We start from the raw sequence: 20,947 nt of genomic DNA, 5'->3' as shown, positions 1-20,947 counted from the left end.
CTGTCAATGTCTTCACTGTTTATTCGCAAATTCGCAAATTTTGTCTGTGACTACAACTCTCCAAATCAATAATCTTGGCTTTATACTGCTCCAATGTACGAGTAGTCGAATTTAATTTCTTATCCAAAGAATTCAGTCTGGAATCTCTGTTTCCCAGCTTCAGTAAGCTCTGAAATTTGCCATTGCTGTTTCTCGTTCTCTTTTTCAAGTGCGACCAGTTTACCTTCATTCTCCTTTAACACTACTTCCACAGCAGCAAATTTCCTGTCGAGTTTTTCATCCAATAAATTCGAGATAGCCTGCAAAGTGAGTTCAGGCTGTTTAGGTTGTTCGAAAACATCTTCTTTCTTCCCGTTTCCATTACCAGTTTCCTTGCCTTCAGCTAATGCCTTTCTTCCTCTGGTAGTGATTTCCATTGATTAAAATTCAGAATTCAAACATGTAAAGGTATTAAAGACACTTTGATATATATAATAAAAAGGTGGTAAGGAATTTGAAAAATGACCAGAGCAGAGCCAAAATGTGACCTACTCCATCTAGCGCTGTCAAGAGAGTCCGAGGCAACCAGAACTGAGCACAGTACTCCAAGTGGGGTCTGACCAGGGTCCTATGTAGCTGTAACATTACCTCTTGGCTCTTGAATTCAGTCTCACGGTTGATGAAGGCCAATACACTGTATGCCTTCTTAACCACAGAGTCAACCTGCACAGCAGCTTTGAGTGTCCTATGACTCAGACACCAAGATCCCTCTGATCCTCCACACTGCCAAGAGTTTTACCATTAATACTATATTCTACCATCTTATTTGACCTACCAAAATGAACCACCTCACACTTTTCTGGGTTGAACTCCATCTGCCACTTCTCAGCCCAGTTTTGCATCCTATTGATGTCCCGCTGTAACCTTTGACAGCCCTCCACACTATCCACAACACACCCAACCTTTGTGTCATCAGCATACTTACTAACCCATCCCTCTGCTTCCTCATCCAAGCCACTTATATAAATCACAAAGAGAAGGGGTCCCAGAACAGATCCCTGCAGAACACCACTGGTCACTGACCTCCATGTAGAAGAATATGACTCATCTACAACCACTCTTTGCCTTCTGTGGGCAAGCCAGTTCTGGATCTATGAAGCAAGGTCCCCTTGGATGCAGTGCACGTTGTATATTTGGACTTTCAGAAGGCCCTTGATTGACAAAGTGCCACACATGAGGCTGCTTACCAAGTTAAGAGCAGTAATAAGTATTACAGGAAAGTTACCAACATGGTTAGAGCATTGGCTAATTAGTGGGAAGCAGTGAGTGGGAATAAAAGGATCTTTTTCTGGTTGGCTGCCAGTGACTAGTGGTGTTCTGCAGGGTTCAGTGTTAGGACTGTTTCATTTGTGCCCTATATCAATAATTTAGATGGAATAGATGGCTTTGTTGCCAAGTTTGCATATGATATAAAGTTTTGGGGAGGGGCAGGTAATGTTGAGGAAACAGGAAGACTGCAGAAGGACTTAGATGAAGAGAATGGGCAAGAAAGTGGCAAATGAAACACAGTGTTGGGTATTGGTACACTTTAGTAGAAGAAATAGACGTGCAGACAATTTTATAAACGGGGAGAAAATCAAAAAATCTGAGACACAAAAGGACTTGGGAATCCTTGTGTAGAACATCCTGAAGGTTAACTTGCAGGTCAAGTTAAGGATGAGGAAGGCAAATGCAATTCAAGAATATAGAGCTGGGATGTGATGCTGAGGCTTTATAAGGCACTGGTGAGGCCTCACTTTCAGTATTGTGAGCAGTTTTGGGCTCCTTATCTAAGAAAAGATGTGCTGACTTTGGAGAGGAGGTTCACATGAATGAAAAGGTTCTCATACGAGGAACATTTGATGGCTCTTGGTCTGTACTTGCTGGAATTTAGAAGGATGGCAGGGGGATCTCATTGAAACTTTTGAATGTTGAAAGGCCTACAAAGAGTAGATGTAGGAAGGATGTTTCCCATGGTGGGGAGTCTAGGACAAGAGGCACAGCCTAAGGATAGAGGGGTATCTATTTAGAACAGAGATGCTGAGAAATTTCTTTAGCCAGAGGGTGGTGAATTTGTGGAATGTATCACCACAGACAGCTCTGGAGGCCAGGTTGTTGGGTGTATTTAAGGCAGAGATTAGTAGGTTCTTGATTGGTCATGGCATCAAAGGTTATGAAGAGAAGGCTGGGGAGTGGGGCTGAGGAGCAGAGAAAAAGGATCAGCCGTGATTGAATGGTGAAGCAGACTTGATGGGCCAAATAGCCTAATTCTGCACCTATGTCTTATGGTCTTACTGTTTTGTGAAGCTTGGTTGTGTGCAAATTGGTTGCTGCAATTTCAACTTTGCAACAGTGTACTCTTAAAAAGGAAGCAGCGTCAGTGTGTCCTGAGGATTTTTTAGCTGCATCCTGAATGGAGGAAGAAGTCGTCTCCTATGGACAGTCGGCTTGTGCATATAAAGCTCATTATTTAAAACAGCACACAACAACCTGTATGGCACAGGCATTGCAAATACTCTGCTAAAGTGGTTCAACAATGCATCTATCTCCTCAGTGGCAAGCCTGAGATCCTGTTTTGCAACTTCGGAAAGAATGCTTTTATGGACACCTGTGTAGGAGCAAACTGAGAGGCCACATGTTGGTGTTGGAAATAATAGGTGAATTATTAAAACTGGTGCGCCCCAGGAAACCAGTGAAAGCTGATCTGAGTATGAATTTGATACATTTTTTGCATTCTCATTTGAACAGGTTACACAGAGACAGTAGTGTAATACTAGGTTTTGATAGCAGTGGTGGTTACGGAAAGAGTAAAAGACTTTATATAAACTGACTAGATCTTGATTACAGAATAAACTGATGAATCACAACTCTGACCAAGTTAACAGTAAATCCAATTTTCTATTACAACTGCGGGTGCAACTATACATAATTAATGAAGCTTCTGAGATGTGGGTGTCATTGCTGCTGCATTCCATGTCTCTACTTCTGGACTATGTCTGTGGTTCCCTGTTCTACATTAGCACATTGCACATCCCTATTTACTCATTGTTAGTTCTCACTATTCTTGCCCCTGTAACAACCTGTATACTTGTTAATACATATTAAACTGAAAAGGACCTGCCTTTAGTTGAGAAAGAATTTACTGAAGACTCAATAATACAAATCATTACAGATCTGCCAAACCCAACATTTCCTATCAGGTTGCATTGTTCACACATCAAAGAATGAAAACTCAAGGTTATGATGCACAAAAAAAACAAGATTCAAAAGAATTGATAAACCTTCTATTCAGTACAACTTTCCTCCAAGAGGGCCACAACCATGTTATTGGGTTTGGAGGCTTTTCTGCCTCAATGACCTGGAGAGTTATATTGGCTGGAGTTGGGGCTTTATGCTTTGGCTCTTGGTAGGGTCACCTATGCCTCCACAGCCGCTTGTGGTAACAAATTCCACAGATTTCCCACCCTTTGACTAAAGAAATGTCTCTGCATTTCAGTTCTAAAAGGATGTCCTTCAATCCTGAAGTCGTGCCCTCTTTTCCTAGAATCCCCTACCATGGGAAATAATTTTGCCATATCTAATCTGTTCAGGCCTTTTAACATTTGGAATGTTTCTATGAGATTCCCCTCTATTCTCCTGAACTCCAGGGAATACAGCTGAAGAGATGCCAGACATTCCTCATACAGTAACTCTTTCATGGGCTCTTACCTTGCTAAACAGCCTCATGTGCAGTACCTTGTCAAAGGCCTTCTGAAAATCCAAATACACCTCGTCTACTGCATCTCCTTTGTCTACCCTGCTTATAATTTCCTCAAAGAATTGCAATAGGTTTGTCAGACATGATTTTCCTTCAGGAAACCAAGCTGGCTTTGTCACGTGCATCTAGGTACTCCAATCTCATCCCTAACAATCAATTCCAGCAACTTCCCAACCACTGATGTCAGGATAACAGGTCTATAGTTTCCTTTCTGCTACCCTCCACCATTCTTAAATAGCAGAGTAACATTTGCAATTTTCCAGTCATCTGGTACAATGCTGGAATCTATCGATTCTTGAAAGATCATCATTATTGCCTCTGCAATCTCTCCAGCTACTTTTTTTTAGAACCCAAGGGTGCATTCCAACAGGTCCGTGAGATTTATCCACCCTCAGACCATTAAGCTTCCTAAGCACCTTCTCAGTGGTAATTTTCACTGCTCAAACTTCACTTCCCTGATACCCTTGAATGTCCAGTATACTGCAGACATCTTTCACTGTGAAGACTGATGCAAAATACGCATTCAGTTCCTCTGCCATCTCTGCATCTCTCATTACACTATCTCCAGCGTCATTTTCTGTTGGTCCTATATCTACCCTCGACTCTTTTTTACCTTTTATATACTTAAAAAGCTTTTAGTATCTTCTTTGGTATTTATCACCAGCTTCCTCTCATAATTCATCTTTTCCTTCCAAATGACCTTCTTACTTTTCTTCTGCAAGTTTTTAAAAGCTCCCCAATCCTCTATCTTCCTACTAGCTCTGGCATCCTTGTATGCCCTCTCTTTTGCTTTTACGTTGGCTCTAACTTCACTTATCAGCCACGGTAGTGTCCTTCTTCCCTTTGAAAATTTCTTCTTATTTGGAATATATCTGTCTTGCATTTCCCTCATCTTTTGCAGAAACTCCATTCATTGCTGCTTTGCTGTCCTTCCTGCTAATGTCCCTTTCCAATCAACTTCAGCCAGTTCCCCTCTCATGCCATTGTCATTTCCTTTATTCCACTGAAATACCGACACATTGGATTTTAATTTTTTCCCTCTCAAATTTCAATGTAAACTGGATCATATTATGATTACGGTTCCCTAAGGATTCCTTAACCTTAAGCTCTCTTATCACTTCCGGATCATTGCACATCACCCAATCCAGCACAGCCGATCCACTAGTGAGCTCAACAACAAGCAGTTCTAAAAAGTCATCAATATAGAACCATAGAACATTACAGCACAGAAATAGCCCTTCTTGGCTGTGCTGAACTATTTTTCTGCCTAGTTCCACTGACCTGTACCTGGACCATATCCTTCCATACACCTCTCATCCATGTACCTGTCCAAGTTTTTCTTCAATTCTTAGAACCCTTTGACATTCTACAAATACTCTCTCTTGAGGTCCAGTACTGAGAGTCTACATTTGGGATTTGTAGATTGCAGAAGGCAGGTAGTAGACGGGTAGTAAACGGCAGAATATTTGAAAAATGTGTGTGTCCTGTTTTTCCACAGGATGAACTGATTGGCCAGTACCAGATATCGGGTAATAAAACCGGAGGATGTACTGTCCTCGTGGTTCTTCACTTGCAGGACAAGCTCTATGTGGCCAGTGCTGGAGACAGCAGGTTAGTGCATGAATGAACAGATCTTCATCTTGTTATTACCTGCAAGTACATTCTGTTTGGACATAGAAGCAGGCATTTTAGAATGAAATTCTGTGGCCCTGTTGCTCACGTCCAACCATCCAAACTTTTCCAAAAAGAATGTTCTTGGAAACAGGCAAATGCTCCATTATTACATTTTGTACACCATTCCACAGTCAAGATCGGTCGTCCTCTTACCCAAGTTAGTTTTCAGCTGCCCTGTACAGTTGGAAGACATCTTTTAATTATATTAGTTTTTTTTATTTTAGAGATATGGCATAATGCTTGCTTTTTGCACTATATATATTGTAATTTATAGAATATTTTATGTATTGCAGTGTACTGCTGACACAAAACAACAAATTTCACAACATATGTCAGTGATAGTAAACCTGATTCTGAGTCTAATATATATATTCTAATATCCTTTATAGTCCATTGAGCTAAATACACCCATGTGACCAATTAATCCGCTAACTTCAGAACATGGGAGGAAACCAATGCAATTAGTATATGTGGCTGAATTGAAGAGATTGTCTGAACATTTTCAGTTCAGTGATGGGCTTAATGATGCACTGAGAGATCATTTAGTTTGTGGAATCTTACAAGAAAGCATTCAAAAATGGTTCCTAACTGAAGCACAACCTGCATTTAAAAGAACAGTTCAGATTGCTGTATGAATGGAAACAGCAGACAGATGCAATTGAGTTGCACTCAACAGGGGGCGTATCTACGGAAAATAGCACCTAGGGCAAGAACTGAAATTGCGCCCCTGTCCAAACATCTGACACCCATCTTTTAGATAACTTTACCATAATATCAGCTCAAAAATACAAGTCAAGCTCATTAATCTTTTAATTAACAAATTATGGCACTACATGAAAATTATAACTGCACCTTCCTTGCTTTCACTGATGCAAATTGGTCTACGATGTGATCAAAGTCAGTTTTTTCAGTTTCTTCTTTCTACACTCAGCAGAGCAAGATCACAGAGTCTGCCTTGACCCATGGAGGCTCTCAAATATGAAAGTATTAGTTTTAACTTGCTGAATGATCTCTCACAGTGAATAGCAATGCGAAGGTTGGGGAAGATGCTCTCATCTCCATACTGAACAATAAATTCAAGAAGCTCTTCAGGTCTTGATATTTTCATGTTGACCCGCCTTGATAGCAACATTCTGCAATCCAAAATTTCTTCATATAGCTGCTGTCCATCAACATCAGAGCTGTACAATTCACCAAAATTTTCACACTTCTTCTTTAGGTCGTTACTGTCAGCACCGTAACACAGTCTCTCGACATCGAGAAGGAACTGAAACTTGGTGTCACTGTCATGCAAACAAGCGAACTTTTCGTTCATTTCTCTGTGAAGAAGGTGGAGTGTTCCCTTCATGACTCTTTCCATTTCCTCCTTAGCTGTTAACCCAGCGTCTCTCGAGTTCCCATCAGCAATTCGTTTCTTTCATCTCTGATGTCTTTCAACTTCAATATTCCATTCTTGACAGTGACTCACTGACCAACACTTCTCTTTCATCATAAAAATGATCTCGGCGGGTTTTCAAATCCAGGGCAGCATCGTGGAAGTTCATGCTAGGATCCTGCAGCCTCTTTTGAATACGGTCAATGCGAATGAGTACTTTGTTCCAAAATCCTAGCAAAATCAGAAAATCGTAACTCAACATTGTACAGCTGCCTTGCATCACTTCTTGTTTCACTGGTCTCGTTTTTATCTATCATGTCCTGAAGAACTTGAAGTATCTCCTCAAGGTACTTGTTGATGGGCTTCACTGCTTCTGTCCTTGCACTCCACCTGGTTTCGGACTCCGACTTAACAACCCCAGGCACAATGCTGTGTTGAATGAGAGAAAAACACGTAGAGAACTTCGATGGTTCCAAGACATGTGAGCATCGTTGTATCCTGCTTGGCTGCATGTACACCTACCAAGTTGAGTGAGTGATTGTCACAATTTAGTAACTGTTATGTTCCCCGTAACGGGGTGGCTTACCAGCAAAGATAGAGAGGTCCGCTGAAGTCTGATGGTACTATTTTCAAACATTTTTATTTATCAAGGGGCACAAACGTATGGTTAATACAAAACATTCAGATCATATATGTCGTCACAACTCAATCTAAAGCATAGGTATAGTAATAATCAATCAGAAATAAGCTCTATCGTTGTCCAGGGGTAATGTATATATTGTTCGCTGTATATCTGAAAGTCTCTTGCGGCCACTGCAGTTCCACCAGCTGCCGTCTGTTGTGGTGTCGCATTGGTGCACTTTTGTTAGAAAGAGAGAGAGAGAGAGATTGAATGAAACAATTACCTGACAGGTTTTCCAACCTGTAGGAGTTCGGTTCGTCGAAGTCTCGTTGGGGAATGGACTCTCATCTGTGGCCTCCCCTGTAGCTAAGCCATTCTTCTGTGGTGAGGTCGCCAATCCCAGGCAAGGGAAAGACGCACACGAACCCCACCACCGGCTGTCGCTATCAAAACGCTGTCGCAGGATTTCTAGCGTGTCTTCTGGTGCGTCTGAAGGGGTCGTCCCCCCCAGACTCTCCTTTATACTTCCTCACGGGATCGCCGGTGTCAATCTCTCTCTCAACCAGCCCACTTTGTCCGAGGGCTTTACACGTGGTCTTCATGAGACAATAGTCAGAGTCGCTTTATTCTGCTTCCCGGGGGAACGTGGTCTTCAGCACGTCTCCCTCTCTCTCTTGGGTCATTTGACCCCCCCTTGACTAGGGCTCTTGCGATTCTCACAAAGGAGGGGGCTGGGGTCATAACACCTCCCCTCTTAAAAGTTTTTTACCAGCGGTTAAAAACAAGTTGGTACAGAGTCTCATAGGATTTTTTTAATCTACCACAATACACAAGCTACTCTTTTCACAGAGTACTACCGTTATACATTCAAGTCAGTATCTAAACAGGTAACAATTATAGTGTCCCTTTCTTTAATATCTTAATGCGTACCGTACTAAAATCTTGTAGCATCAAACTTCAGCTCAATAACCACCTATTTATTTATTTTTTTCAGCAACAAAACTAAGGAGGTGTGATCTTAGCTTAGGTGCATCTACAAAAGTTTATACAAATACTAATCATTTCGGTCGTGTTATTTCACCGGCAGGTCTCCAAAGGGGTTGTCTTTATATTTCACAGGCTTTGGCGCAAACCCGTACAATCGGCATTGCTGTTTAAAAATGGCATTTCTATTAACCATCGCCTTTTTTCCAGTGAGTTTCCCCGTGGGGAACTTGAGTAATTTGGCGAGGTACTCTCCCGCCTTTCCTTTCCACAAGGGATATTCTCTTAACTCCGTGTCCCCAACCTAGTCCATCATGGGAATTTCCACCCAATTCTTTAATGCTACACAGGTAGTTAACCCTTTTGTCAAGACCATGCAGGCTGATGTGTTTCAGTTCAAACCTTTTTCTCCGGCCGCATTTAAATTTCGGCTTCCTCACAGTGCTTTCTTAAATAACAATAGCGTGTGGGGCACCCTTACATTCCAAATCAACCTGTAATCGATGCGCAGGCATCAATCTAGGCCTTAATTTTTTTTCATTCGATTTGGGAACTACAGATTTACCGTTCTCCTCCACAACAACAGTTATCTCCCCATTCGTAAACTCCACATTAACTCTGAACACCCCCTTCAGCACAACCATCTGGGAACTCACACTTCCCAAGGTTAACCCGTTCTTCCCCGAACCAAGTCTATCTGATCCAAAAGGACGGCCGTCTCGTCCAGCTGAGTCAAATACCTCAGACTTTTTCTGAGCTCCGTGACTAGGTTCAGGACCACGTGCATCCCCATCTTGGACACACTCAAACGGGGCATTGGCCTCTTCCAGGCTTTCAATACCCGTACCCTTTTCAAATTCTAAATTCCCCTGATCCTCCCAGTTACTCTCTGGGCAACTCACTTCCGGAGTAAACTCAACCCCACGGGCTGAAACAACCTCATCTGCCAACCCAGCAGACTTCTTCAAGGTAATGGCATCCTTTTCATCTAGGACTGCCCTCATTTCATTATCGGGAACACCTTTAGAATTTTCAACTTCTTCAAACAGTTCTGCCAAACCAGACAGATCATCCATGTCCAACCCTGGACCTTTTAACAGCTTTATCTGTTTCTCCTCTTTATTTCCTACCTCTAGGACCTTTTCCTTTGCTAAGGGAATATCTACCTTCTTTCCCTTACCCCCTTTTACGTTACTATTCCTCGTTTTACCACCCTCGAAACCCTCGTGGCACAGGGTCGGTAAAGACGTCTGGGCCAAATCAAAACTGGCCAATTTTAAACTGCTCCCGTTCTCAGCTGCCGCTCTCGACAGGCTGCGAGTGACCGCGCATGCAGGATAGATTTTTGGATCCGAGGGAGGGGCCTCAACTCCCACAGGCTGGGTTGTCAGCTTCACGGCTGCACCCATCTTCCCACCCGCTAGGCCGTTACCCAGAAGGACGTCCACGCCTCCCCCCGGCAACTCCGGCAGGACCCCCAGTTCCACTGGTCCCGACACCAACTCACAATCTAGAAGGACCCTATGCAAAGGCACTACCTCGGTCCGGTTTCCTATGCCTCTCAGGGCTACCTCGCCCATCCGAGGTCCGAATTGTAACACATTACGGCTAATCAAGGATAGTTCCGCCCCCGTGTCTCTCCAAATTCGTACGGGAATTGGTGGGTCCCCCTTCCTCACAGACACGATTCCGTGTGACAGATAAATCTCCGACCCCTCGCGCTCTCTGCTTACCTGGGACCCTCTTGCCGATTTTCTGATTACCACAGCACACCCGAAAGGGACCACTGCCTGCCTTCTCTCTGGCTCCTTCCTCGGAGCAAAGCACTTAGATGCAATATGACCCACCTTTCCACAATTAAAACAGGTCAAGCCAGGACCTCTCCTGCCGTCTTGCCTCTCCTCCTCAATTTTACCACTAGCTCCCAGCGGGATCTCCACCTCAGCCGGCGGGCTTTCCCTACCATTCCGACGGTCTCTCTGGTAACTTTTTGGCGAGGAAAACTTTGTCTTGTGGGTTAGGGCATATTCATCTGCGAACCTAGCAATTTCTGAGATGGACTGATTCGTCCTCTCATTCAAATACATCCGGATCTCTTCCAGAACACAACCTTTAAATTCCTCAATCAAAATTAACTCCCTGAGACGCCCATAATTCTCGGCCACCTTTTCCGCGGTGCACCAACGGTCCAAGAGCACACCCTTCTCATGAGCTAGCTCGGTATACGTTTGATTCCACCCTTTCCTTAAATTTCGGAACCTTTGTCTATACGCCTCAGGTACTAACTCGTAACCTCGGAGAATGGCCTCCTTTACTTGGTCATAATTCCCTTCCCCTTCCGGGGGCAACGCTGCATATGCCCGCTGTGCTTTCCCTCGTAACACACTTTGTAACAACGCCACCCACTGCTCTCTGGGCCACTTCTGATTCACTGCCACCTTTTCAAAAAGCAAGAAATAACTATCAACATCCGTCTCCTCAAACGGGGGGACCAACCTCAACGCCCGACTAACATCAAACCCCTCCTCTCTCTCTTCCCCTTGAGCTCTTCGCTCTTGCCTTCGCCTGTCCAGCTCCAATTCATGGCTCCTTTGTTTCTCTTTCTCTTCTGCTTCCAGCTGCTTTAACTGGAGCTCATGACCCCGTTTCACCTCTAATTCCTTTAGTTTGAACGCCTGCTCTCTTTCCTTTTCCTTTTCAGCCCATTCCTTTTCCTTCGCAGCTGATTCTAGCTGCTTTACTTTAAGATCATGTTCCAACCTTACTTTCTCCAACTCTAACTGATCTGTCCCACTCGCTAATCTCTTTTCGGGGATATTTTCCAAATCCTCAGCTGCAAACACCTTCTTCCCAATGTAATACTGATTTATGACCCTTCGCACTTCCTGCTTTTTCATTGATGACCTCACCTCTGCGAGGTCTAACCCCTTTGCCAGATTTACCAAGTCTAATTTGGTAGCCGCCCCTAGCGCCTCTACAGTCGGGTTTCTCATAAATTCATCCACATCCATCTTTGCTGGTTTCCTGTCTGGCTACCTGCATAACCAGATTTAAGTTTGGACTTACAGCCCGATTCACTGACCCTCCCCTTTGGTTTCAAATCCCGGGACGAGGCCCCACTTGTTATGTTCCCCGTAACGGGGTGGCTTACCAGCAAAGATAGAGAGGTCCACTGAAGTCTGATGGTACTATTTTCAAACATTTTTATTTATCAAGGGGCACAAACGTATGGTTAATACAAAACATTCAGATCATATATGTCGTCACAACTCAATCTAAAGCACAGGTAAAGTAATAATCAATCAGAAATAAGCTCTATCGTTGTCTAGGGGTAATGTATATATTGTTCGCTGTATATCTGAAAGTCTCTTGCGGTCACTGCAGTTCCACCAGCTGCCGTCTGTTGTGGTGTCGCATTGGTGCACTTTTGTTAGAAAGAGAGAGAGAGATTGAATGAAACAGTTACCCGACAGGTTTTCCAACCTGTAGGAGTTCGGTTCGTCGAAGTCTCGTTGGGGAATGGACTCTCATCTGTGGCCTCCCCTGTAGAGCCGTTCTTCCGTGGTGAGGTCGCCAATCCCAGGCAAGGAAAAGACACACACGAACCCCACCACTGGCTGTCGCTATCAAAACGCTGTTGCAGGATTTCTAGCGTGTCTTCTGGTGCGTCTGAAGGGGTCGTCCCCTCCTTTGTACTTCCTCACGGGATCGCCGGTGTCAAGCTCTCTCTCAACCAGCCCACTTTGCCCGAGGGCTTTACACGTGGTCTTCATGAGACAATAGTCAGAGTCGCTTTATTCTGCTTTCCGGGGGAACGTGGTCTTCAGCACGTCTCTCTCCCTCTTGGGTCATTTGACCCCCCCCCCCTTGACTAGGGCTCTTGCGATTCTCACAAAGGAGGGGGCTGGGGTCATAACATCAGTAAGCCAAGGAAATTTCCCATACTGGAGTCATCGTGTGGCTGAACTGACTCCCTGTGTGCTCGCAAAGCCAGGTTCTGAGTCGCAGGGAATATTATGCAGTGAAGGATTGTCGTCACGATATCACGCCACTTCTGCTTTTCCTTTTCAATCTGTGGCTGAAATACCACGTCAATAACTCCTCTGTTTCCAGCTAAATTTCTTTCCATTTCATTCCACTGTGTGAAGCATTCCCAATGATTCTTGGCATTTTCATGAAAACTAATCCTTTCAGGTGCTTTCCACTGGTTGAATCCACTTTCCTGTTCCAATGAGGATTGATGTGTGACTGAGAACAGATACAAAATGCAGACTTTTTAGAAGGGGAATAGACCAGCCATGAGCGAGTCACTTCCTCATCATGACATCAAGATTTCCTCTTGAACCAAGTTTTGTTCATTGAGCAGTTATTTGTTGGCAGGAAAGGGCCCTCACTGTTCTGGAAATAGTTCGAACCCAGTTTTATTATTTCTGTTCAGGCAGAATTGCTTTTCCAATATCCTTGTCGAACTTCAAAGTCCAATGTCATGCTGTTCAATCACTTCCGGTATGACAGTCTGAGGCTCTTTGACACCATCCAGTTCTCATCAATAAACTCAATATCATCACCACCACCACCACCATTGTCTTCCCCTTCTGTCATGTTCACGTTCTCTGTGGCAGCCTCACTCTTAGTCTCGTCATACTCAGATTTATCTGACTTGACTTCCTCCTCAGCTTGTGACGCATTTATACTTGATCCACCTTCAGATTCTAACAAACTTGTAGCAGGTGCAGACGACTCCATGGAACGTGTCGAACTACTTGTTCCAGGCTTTTCAAAAAAGGGGATGTAGAACTTGCTCGACTTCTTAGCTTACTCTGCCTCCAAGTTTCATCTCTTCCATCCTTCAGCTCCACTTTCCTCCTTCTTCATGAAGAAACGTTTCATGGTGTTCTTACACAATGCTCTGAAATAAGGCCATCCTAGTGCTTCTCACCCATGATAATCAAAGGCAGATCATACATCTGAAGCAAATTCTTTTTTCACTATCCAAGGATGGCTTGTCTGACTTTAATAGAAACTGCTCAGTGGCACCCCCCCCCCCCTTCAAGTGACGCCCAGGGCACGTGCCATACCTTCCACACCTTAGATATGCCACTGGCACTCAGGAATGAAAGTGAGCAGAATGAAATTGCAACAGACTTGACTGAACAAATTGTGTTGCCTTTGTGGCAGGGGCTTGTATATACCAGACCCATGAAAGTTTAAAGGCAAAACTTGCAGAAAATGCAACAAAGTAGAATACATACGAATAGCATGTCAGGAAGACATGTTGCAGCTATATAGGACCCTGGTCAGACCCCACTTGGAGTACTGTGCTCAGTTCTGGTTGCCTCACTACAGGAAGCATGTGGAAACCATAGAAAGGGTGCAGAGGAGATTTACAAGGATGTTGCCTGGATTGGGGAGCATGCCTTATGAGAATAGGTTGAGTGAACTCGGCCTTTTCTTCTTGGAGCGATGGAGGATGAGAGGTGACCTGATAGAGGTGTATAAGACGATGAGAGGCATTGATCGTGTGGATAGTCAGAGGCTTTTTCCCAGGGCTGAAATAGTTGCCATAAGAAGACACAAGTTTAAGGTGCTGGAGTGTAGGTACAGAGGAGATGTCAGGGGTAAGTTTTTTACTCAGAGATTGGTGAGTGCGTGGAATGGGCTGCTGGCAACAGTGGTGGAGGCAGATATGATAGGGTCTTTTAAGAGGTTTTTTAGATAGGTATATGGAGCTTAGTAAAATAGAGGGCTATAGGTAAGCCTAGTAATTTCTAAGGTAGGGATATGTTCAGCACAACTTTGTGGGCCGAAGGGCCTGTATTGTGTTGTAGGTTTTCTATGTTTCTATGAAGACAAAAATAAATGGACTGCACAGGTAAAAGAAAGAGAAAAACATCAAGTTGCAGTTTTAAAAAGAGCACTAATCTGCATGCTGTTGTTGAAAAATTTGACAAAAATGAGCGTGACACAGGACTAATTAGCCTTAAGATTTAAAATGTGAAAACTAATGAGACAAGTAATATGGCTTACATCAGAAGTGAACAGCAAATTTATTAAAATGGAATTGGACACTGGCTTGGCTGTTTCAGTCATTACACAAAATAAGTTTGAACAGCATTTGAAAGACATTGAACTGAAGCCTGAAGATACCCAACTATAAATTTGTACTGGAGAAAAGATGACCCCTAAGGGAATGACATTCATAACAGTGAAATACAACAACCAACAAGCCATATTGGATGCTAATGTGGTAAAAACAGGAGGGCCAGCATTGCGTGGCTGTGATTGGCTGAGAAAATAACAATTTTATTGGAGATCCATTGACATTTGCATGCCACATCCCCTGCAATAGAACCAACTGAAACTGAATTAAAAAAGGTACTGGATGATGTCACAGCAGTGTTCAAGGATAGCTTTGGACAACTTAAACATATCAAGGGTAAAATACTGTAAAATGAAAATACCACACCCAAGTTTAACAAATCCCTGTCCAGTTCCTTACACCATCCGTGATAAAGTAGATTGCATGGAAGCTGTAGGAGTTCTTTCCGAGGTTAAATAGAGCTTAACTAGTGATCCCAGTTACCAAGAAGGATGGGCCTGTTAGGATCTGTGGTGATCTTAAGGTCACGATCAACCCAGTACTGAAAGTAGATCAGTGTCCTTTGCCCAGGATGGAAGATATCTTTACAAATCTTTCTGGGGGAAATCACCAGCAAAGTGGATTTAGCTGAGGCCTATCTACAGATAGAGATGAAAGAAGAGTCCAAAGTGTTTCTCACTATAAAGACTCACAAAGAAAGGGCTTTATTGCTATGATAGGTTTATTTTTCGAGTAGCATCTGCAAGGCTGACATGGTGCTGCAAGGCTGCCCAGGCACTCAGTGTTACCTGGATGACATCATTATTACCGGTAAACATGACAAGGAACATCTCCAAAGTGTCATGACAATGTTAAAAAGATTAGAAGATTATGGGCTCGGAGTATGACTCAACAAATTGTTGCCAAACTTGGCTACTCTGCCCCATCTCTTGAAGTCATTGCTACAGATCGGGGAAAAAATGGCAATGGACAAAGCAGTGTGAGGTGGCTTTCCAAAAGACAAAGGAAATTGTGACGTCAGACACTGTACTCACACATTATGATCCACATCATCCAGCGAAGCTTGAATGCAACACCTTGCCTTATGGTATAGGTGCAGTCATGTCACATGTTATAAGACCATTAGACCACAAGATTAATGAGTAATGGAAGTGAACATTCCATAGCCTTTACGTCACATTCCCTCACCATTGTAGAGAAAAATTATGTACAGGTTGACAAAGGCCTTGAGACTGGTTTGGGTTATAAAAGAGTTCAACCAGTACTTGTATAGGACAGAGTTTAGCTTTGTTACTGGTCATCGGCCACTAGTGTCCATTTTCAATAGCTAAAAGGTTTACAAATGAGGATACTCGTAGAAAAATAGAAAATCTACAGCACAATACAGGCCCTTCAGCCCACAAAGTTGTGCCGAACATGTCCCTACCTTAGAAATTACTAGGGTTACCCATAGCCCTCTATTTTGCTAAGCTCCATGTACCTATCCAAAAGTTTCTTAAAAGACCCTATCGTATCTGCCTCCACCACCACCATTGCTGGCAGCCCATTCCACGCATTCACCACTCTGCGTAAAAAAAACATACCCCTGACATCTCCTCTGTACCTACACCCCAGCACCTTAAACCTGTGCCCTCTTGTGGCAGCCATTTCAGCCCTGGGAAAAAGCCTCTGACTATCCACACGATCAATGCCTCTCATCATCTTATACACCTCTATCAGGTCACCTCTCATCTTCAGTCACTTCAAGGAGAAAAGGCTGAGTTCACTCAACCTGTTTTCATAAGGCACACTCTCCAATCCAGGCAACATCCTTGTAGATCTCCTCTGCACCCTTTCTATGGCTTTCACATCCTTCCTGTAGTGAAGTGACCAGAACTGAGCACAGTACTCCAAGTGGGGTCTGACCAGGGTCCTATATAGATGCAACATTACCTTTCAGCTCCTAAATTCAATTCCATGATTGATGAAGGCCAATACACTGTATGCCTTCTCAACCACAGAGTCAACCTGCACAGCTGCTTTGGGCGTCCTATGCACTCAGACTCCAAGATCCCTCTGATCCTCCACACTTCCAAGAGTCTTATCATTAATACTATATTCTGCCATCATATTTGACCTAATGCAAATTGAAAATCTCCCTATTACTGCAAAGGGAAACCAGAAAAGACTGTCTCAGGTCTACATGGCCATGCAAAATGACTGGAAGGTGCAGCAGAAATTCTAGTTCCCCCATTTTTACCAGAACCAGCAATAATTTGCCATTGATAAAGGTTGCCTTTTGTGGAGATTGAGAGTTCTTGTACCATCCAAGCTGAGAGCTAAAGTGTTAGAGGAGCCGGTCATGTGTTACATGCCAGTCATCTAGGTATGGTCAAAATGAAAACATTGGCTTGAAGCTTTCTCTGGTGGCCTGGGATGTATCAGTAGATCAGGCAGTTTGCTGCGCTGAACAGGATGTCGACATGTCCGGAAGAAAGTTCAGAGCACTTCATGCAGTCCCAGAGTCAACTCCTGCGACCACCCAGAATCTAAAATCGTTTCACAGCCACAAGTGTCACCTGCCAAGCAAAGTGCTTTCCCCCACCCTTGTCAGGAAAAACGATATCCCACAAGAGTAAGAAGTCCTCCACAATGATTAAATCTTTAGGCCTGAATGAGACAATTTAAAATTTAACATGCTGTGCATGTCTATACTGTGTATATAGCTAAGTATAATTAATATTTAAGTAATTTTTGAGTAATATTGTGACTATTGTTTCATTATGCTCTCTTTGTTTACATAATGCATTATGGGTTGTATGTAAATTATATGAATGGCATACATCATCATGCCACTATGTCATACATGCACGCATCTCACTAAAAGTAAAAATGAAACTAGACACGGCACCTGTCTTTTTCTTGCAATTAGTTTTATGCTTTGAAGTTATAAAACATAACATTATCCCCTCTGGTTTATTAACATGATGGTTGAAGGGTAATAACTGTTCCTGAACCTGGTGGTGTGGGTCCTGAGGATCCTGTACCAGCTTCTTGATGGCAACAGCGAGAAATGTACATGGCCTAGGTGGTGGGAGCCCCCGATGATGGATTCTGCTTTCCTGTGACAGCACCTCTTGTAGATGTGCTCAGTGGTGTGGAGGGCTTTACCTGTGATGGATCCAATACTTTTCATGGGATTTTTCACTCAAAGGCATTGGTGTTTCAATACCAGGCAGTAATGCAACCAGTCAATATACTCTCCACCACACATCCATGGAAGTTTGCAGAAGTTTTAGATGTCATGCCAGATCATCGCAAACTCCTAAATAAACAGAGGTGCTGCCCTCCTTTCTTTGTAATTGTACTTGCATGCTGGGCCCAGGACAGGTCCTCTGAAATGATAGCACCGAGGAATGACACTCTCCACTTGTGATTTCCCCCGATGACGACTGTTTCCTCCTCCTGATCTGATGATGTGTCCTCAGCACAAGCTTCCACTTGTTGATCTTTAATCTCTACCTTGTTGATGTGCAGAGATGAGGAGCTGGTGATGAGCACGTCTCTACTCACCATGTCGTGCATGGTGTTAAATAGGGAATTCCCTATTCAATCCCCATTTGAATTTGTATATTATCACAATGCCCCCCTCATATTGCAATTACTAAATGTTCTTGGACTGACTCATGGATCCCCAAGTTTCCTCCTCCTGAAGTGAATAATCACTGCTTATATGATATTCTCTATAGGACACTGTTTGTTTGGTAAATACCAATGGTTTCTTTGTTTTTCTTTTTAAGAGCAATTGCAGTGCAGAAGAATGATGTTATTCCTCTCTCCAACGAGTTCACAGCTGTCACTGAGAGGCAAAGGATTCAGCATCTGGTAAAATTTAAATTCTCATAATGTCTGAGGAGTGTTTGTCTGTAGGCTTGTACTCTCTGGAGTTGAGAAGAATGAGTAGTCTTCTAAAGAAATGATTATTGAAAGGCTTAGATAGAGTGGATGTTGCCAGGATGTTTCAGTAGTTGGGGGAGTCATAGGACCAAAGGGCACAGCTTCACAATATAAGGACATTTCTTTAGAACAGAGATGAGGAGGAATTTCTTTAGCAAGGTGGTGGTGAATCTATGGAATTCATTTCCACTGATGGTTGTAAGGAACAAGTCATTGGGTATATTTAAAGTAGAAGTTGATAGGTTCTTGATTAGTTGGGGCATCAAAGGTCACGGGGAAATGGCATGAGAATGGTGTTGAGAGGGATAATAGATCAGGCATGATAGAAAGATGGAACAGATTTAATGGGCCAAATGGCTTAATTCTGCTCTTGGCCTTACCCCTTGAAAATGTGATACTTGTACATCGAGAAATCAATGATTAGATTGTATAAACTTGTATTTTCAAATGAAGTACAGTAAATGTGATAATGGTTCAGGACACTACCAACACTGAGAATTTTTAAGTTGGCTAAATGGAGGGCAGCAGCTGAGGAAGCACTGAGAGGCTGCACTGCCTGCACAGAGCATTTACTACATTCAGAATTAAAACACTAATTACTTCTTTCCAGATGTTTTAAGGCAAGGTCAAAATTTATTTAATTCCATCTGAAGTTTTGACTGATCACTTGCTAACCTTTGTACTGTTTTGGTTCTGCAAAAATCAAAAGACACTGGCAACTTGTATTTCTCTACACTCAGTGGTCACTTTATTAGGAACAGCAGTGGAACCCAGTGTAGTCTTCTGCTGTTATAGGTCATCCACTTCAAAGTTTCCTGTTTTGTACATTCAGAGATGCTCTTCTGCACACAACTGTTGTAACTGTTTGAGTTACTGTTGTCAACCAATCTGGCCATTTTCCTCTGGCCCCTCTCATTAGTAAGATGTTCTCACCCGCAGAGCTGGATTTTTTTTTTGTTTCTGTGTCATTCTTTGTAAACTCTAGAGGCTGCTGTGTGAAAATCACAGGAGATCAGCAGTTTCTGAGATACTAAACCACCCTATCTGGCACCAACAACCATTCCACGGTCAAAATCACTTGGATCACATTTTTCCCCATTCTGATCTTTGGTCTGAACAACAACCAAATCTTTTGACCATGTCTGTATGCTATAATGTGTTGAGTTGCTGCCACATGATTAGCTGATTAGATACTTGAAATAATGAGCATGCATACCTAATAAAGTAGCCACTGAGTGTGTGTTTTCTTTTACGTGGAAGGTGGCATTTGACTGCAGTGGACTGCTAGGGCAGTGGTGACAGCAAATATGATAGTGGTATTTGAGGATTTTGGGTAGATACATGAACGTGGTATGGAATGGCCCTTTACCTCATGGTATCTGCACTAAATGAAACCAAACATCAGGCAGTAGAGATTTAATTCAATTTGTTGTCATTGTCAGCTTGTACATCATGGGCTGAAGGGCCTGTTCCTCTGAAGCCATATAAAATTAGTCGAAGTTTGAGTACTAAGGAGTATCCTGGGAAGAGGGGTGGTGAGATTTGAGGGCTGGTTGGCAGATCAGGAATGCCCTCAGAATTTAGAGAAAATTCACTGGGGCTGCCAGTGTTACAGGAAATCAAATTCTAGACACCTCTTGAGTAATTTAATGTACTTTACAGGCATTCCTTAAGCCTGAGTTACTAGGTGAAGAGTTTTCAAGGTATGAGTTTCCTCGCAGAGTGAAAAGAAGTGACATTGGAAAGAAGATATTGTACAGGGATTACTTCATGTCTGGCTGGTGAGTACATAACACGCCCACTGTGTATCACAGAAAGTCACCATGGATGTTGACACTGACCTGAGTCCTCTCTTTGCCAGTACAAACTATGTTGATTATTCCTACCCTCTGCTTCAGATTCAGAATCAAGTTTATTGTCACTGACTTTTATGATGTGAAATTTGGTGTTTTGCTATCTCAGTAAAAACCATAAGACATAGGAGCAGAATTAAGCCATTCAGCCCATCAAGTCAACTCTACCTTTTCATCATGGCTGATCCATTTTCCTCTTGACACTATTCTTCTGCATTCTCACATAACCTTTCACACCCTGACTTATCAAGAACCTATCAACCTCCGCCTTAAATGTACCCAATGGCCTGGCTTCCACAGCTGCCTGTGGCAACAAATTCCAAATATACCACCCTATGCTTAAATAAATTCCTTCTCATTTCTTTTCTAAATGGACATCTCCCTATTTTGAGGCTGTACCCTCTGGTCCTAACCAGAAGAAACATGCACATCCACTCTATCTAGTCCTTTCAATATTCAATTGGTTTCAATGAGATCCCCCCCCATTCTTCAAAATTCCAGCGAGTACAGGCCCAGAGCCTTTGATTGCTGTCCATTCTCATGAACATCCTCTGAACCTTCTCCAATGTCAACACATCCTTTCTTAAATAAATAACACCAAAACTGCTCAATATTCCAAGTAGGCTTC

At 43.0% G+C, this 20,947-nt stretch overlaps 1 protein-coding gene across 1 annotated transcript in view; it reads left to right on the top strand.

The window, feature by feature from the left end:
- Positions 1 to 20,947, top strand: part of LOC140741990 (protein phosphatase 1M-like) — a 76,407-nt gene that overhangs the window by 27,506 nt on the left and 27,954 nt on the right. Inside the window, exons 4-6 of the mRNA XM_073072641.1 lie at positions 5,274 to 5,386; positions 18,310 to 18,394; positions 20,129 to 20,247. Coding sequence (XP_072928742.1) covers positions 5,274 to 5,386; positions 18,310 to 18,394; positions 20,129 to 20,247 — 317 coding nt within the window. The remainder of the gene's footprint in view (positions 1 to 5,273; positions 5,387 to 18,309; positions 18,395 to 20,128; positions 20,248 to 20,947) is intronic.

This window comes from Hemitrygon akajei, chromosome 19 (genome assembly GCF_048418815.1).
Source record: "Hemitrygon akajei chromosome 19, sHemAka1.3, whole genome shotgun sequence".
NCBI classification, from domain to species: Eukaryota; Metazoa; Chordata; class Chondrichthyes; order Myliobatiformes; family Dasyatidae; genus Hemitrygon; species Hemitrygon akajei.
Note: the sequence above shows the minus strand (reverse complement) of the source record. Positions and strands in the feature narration are given on the sequence as shown.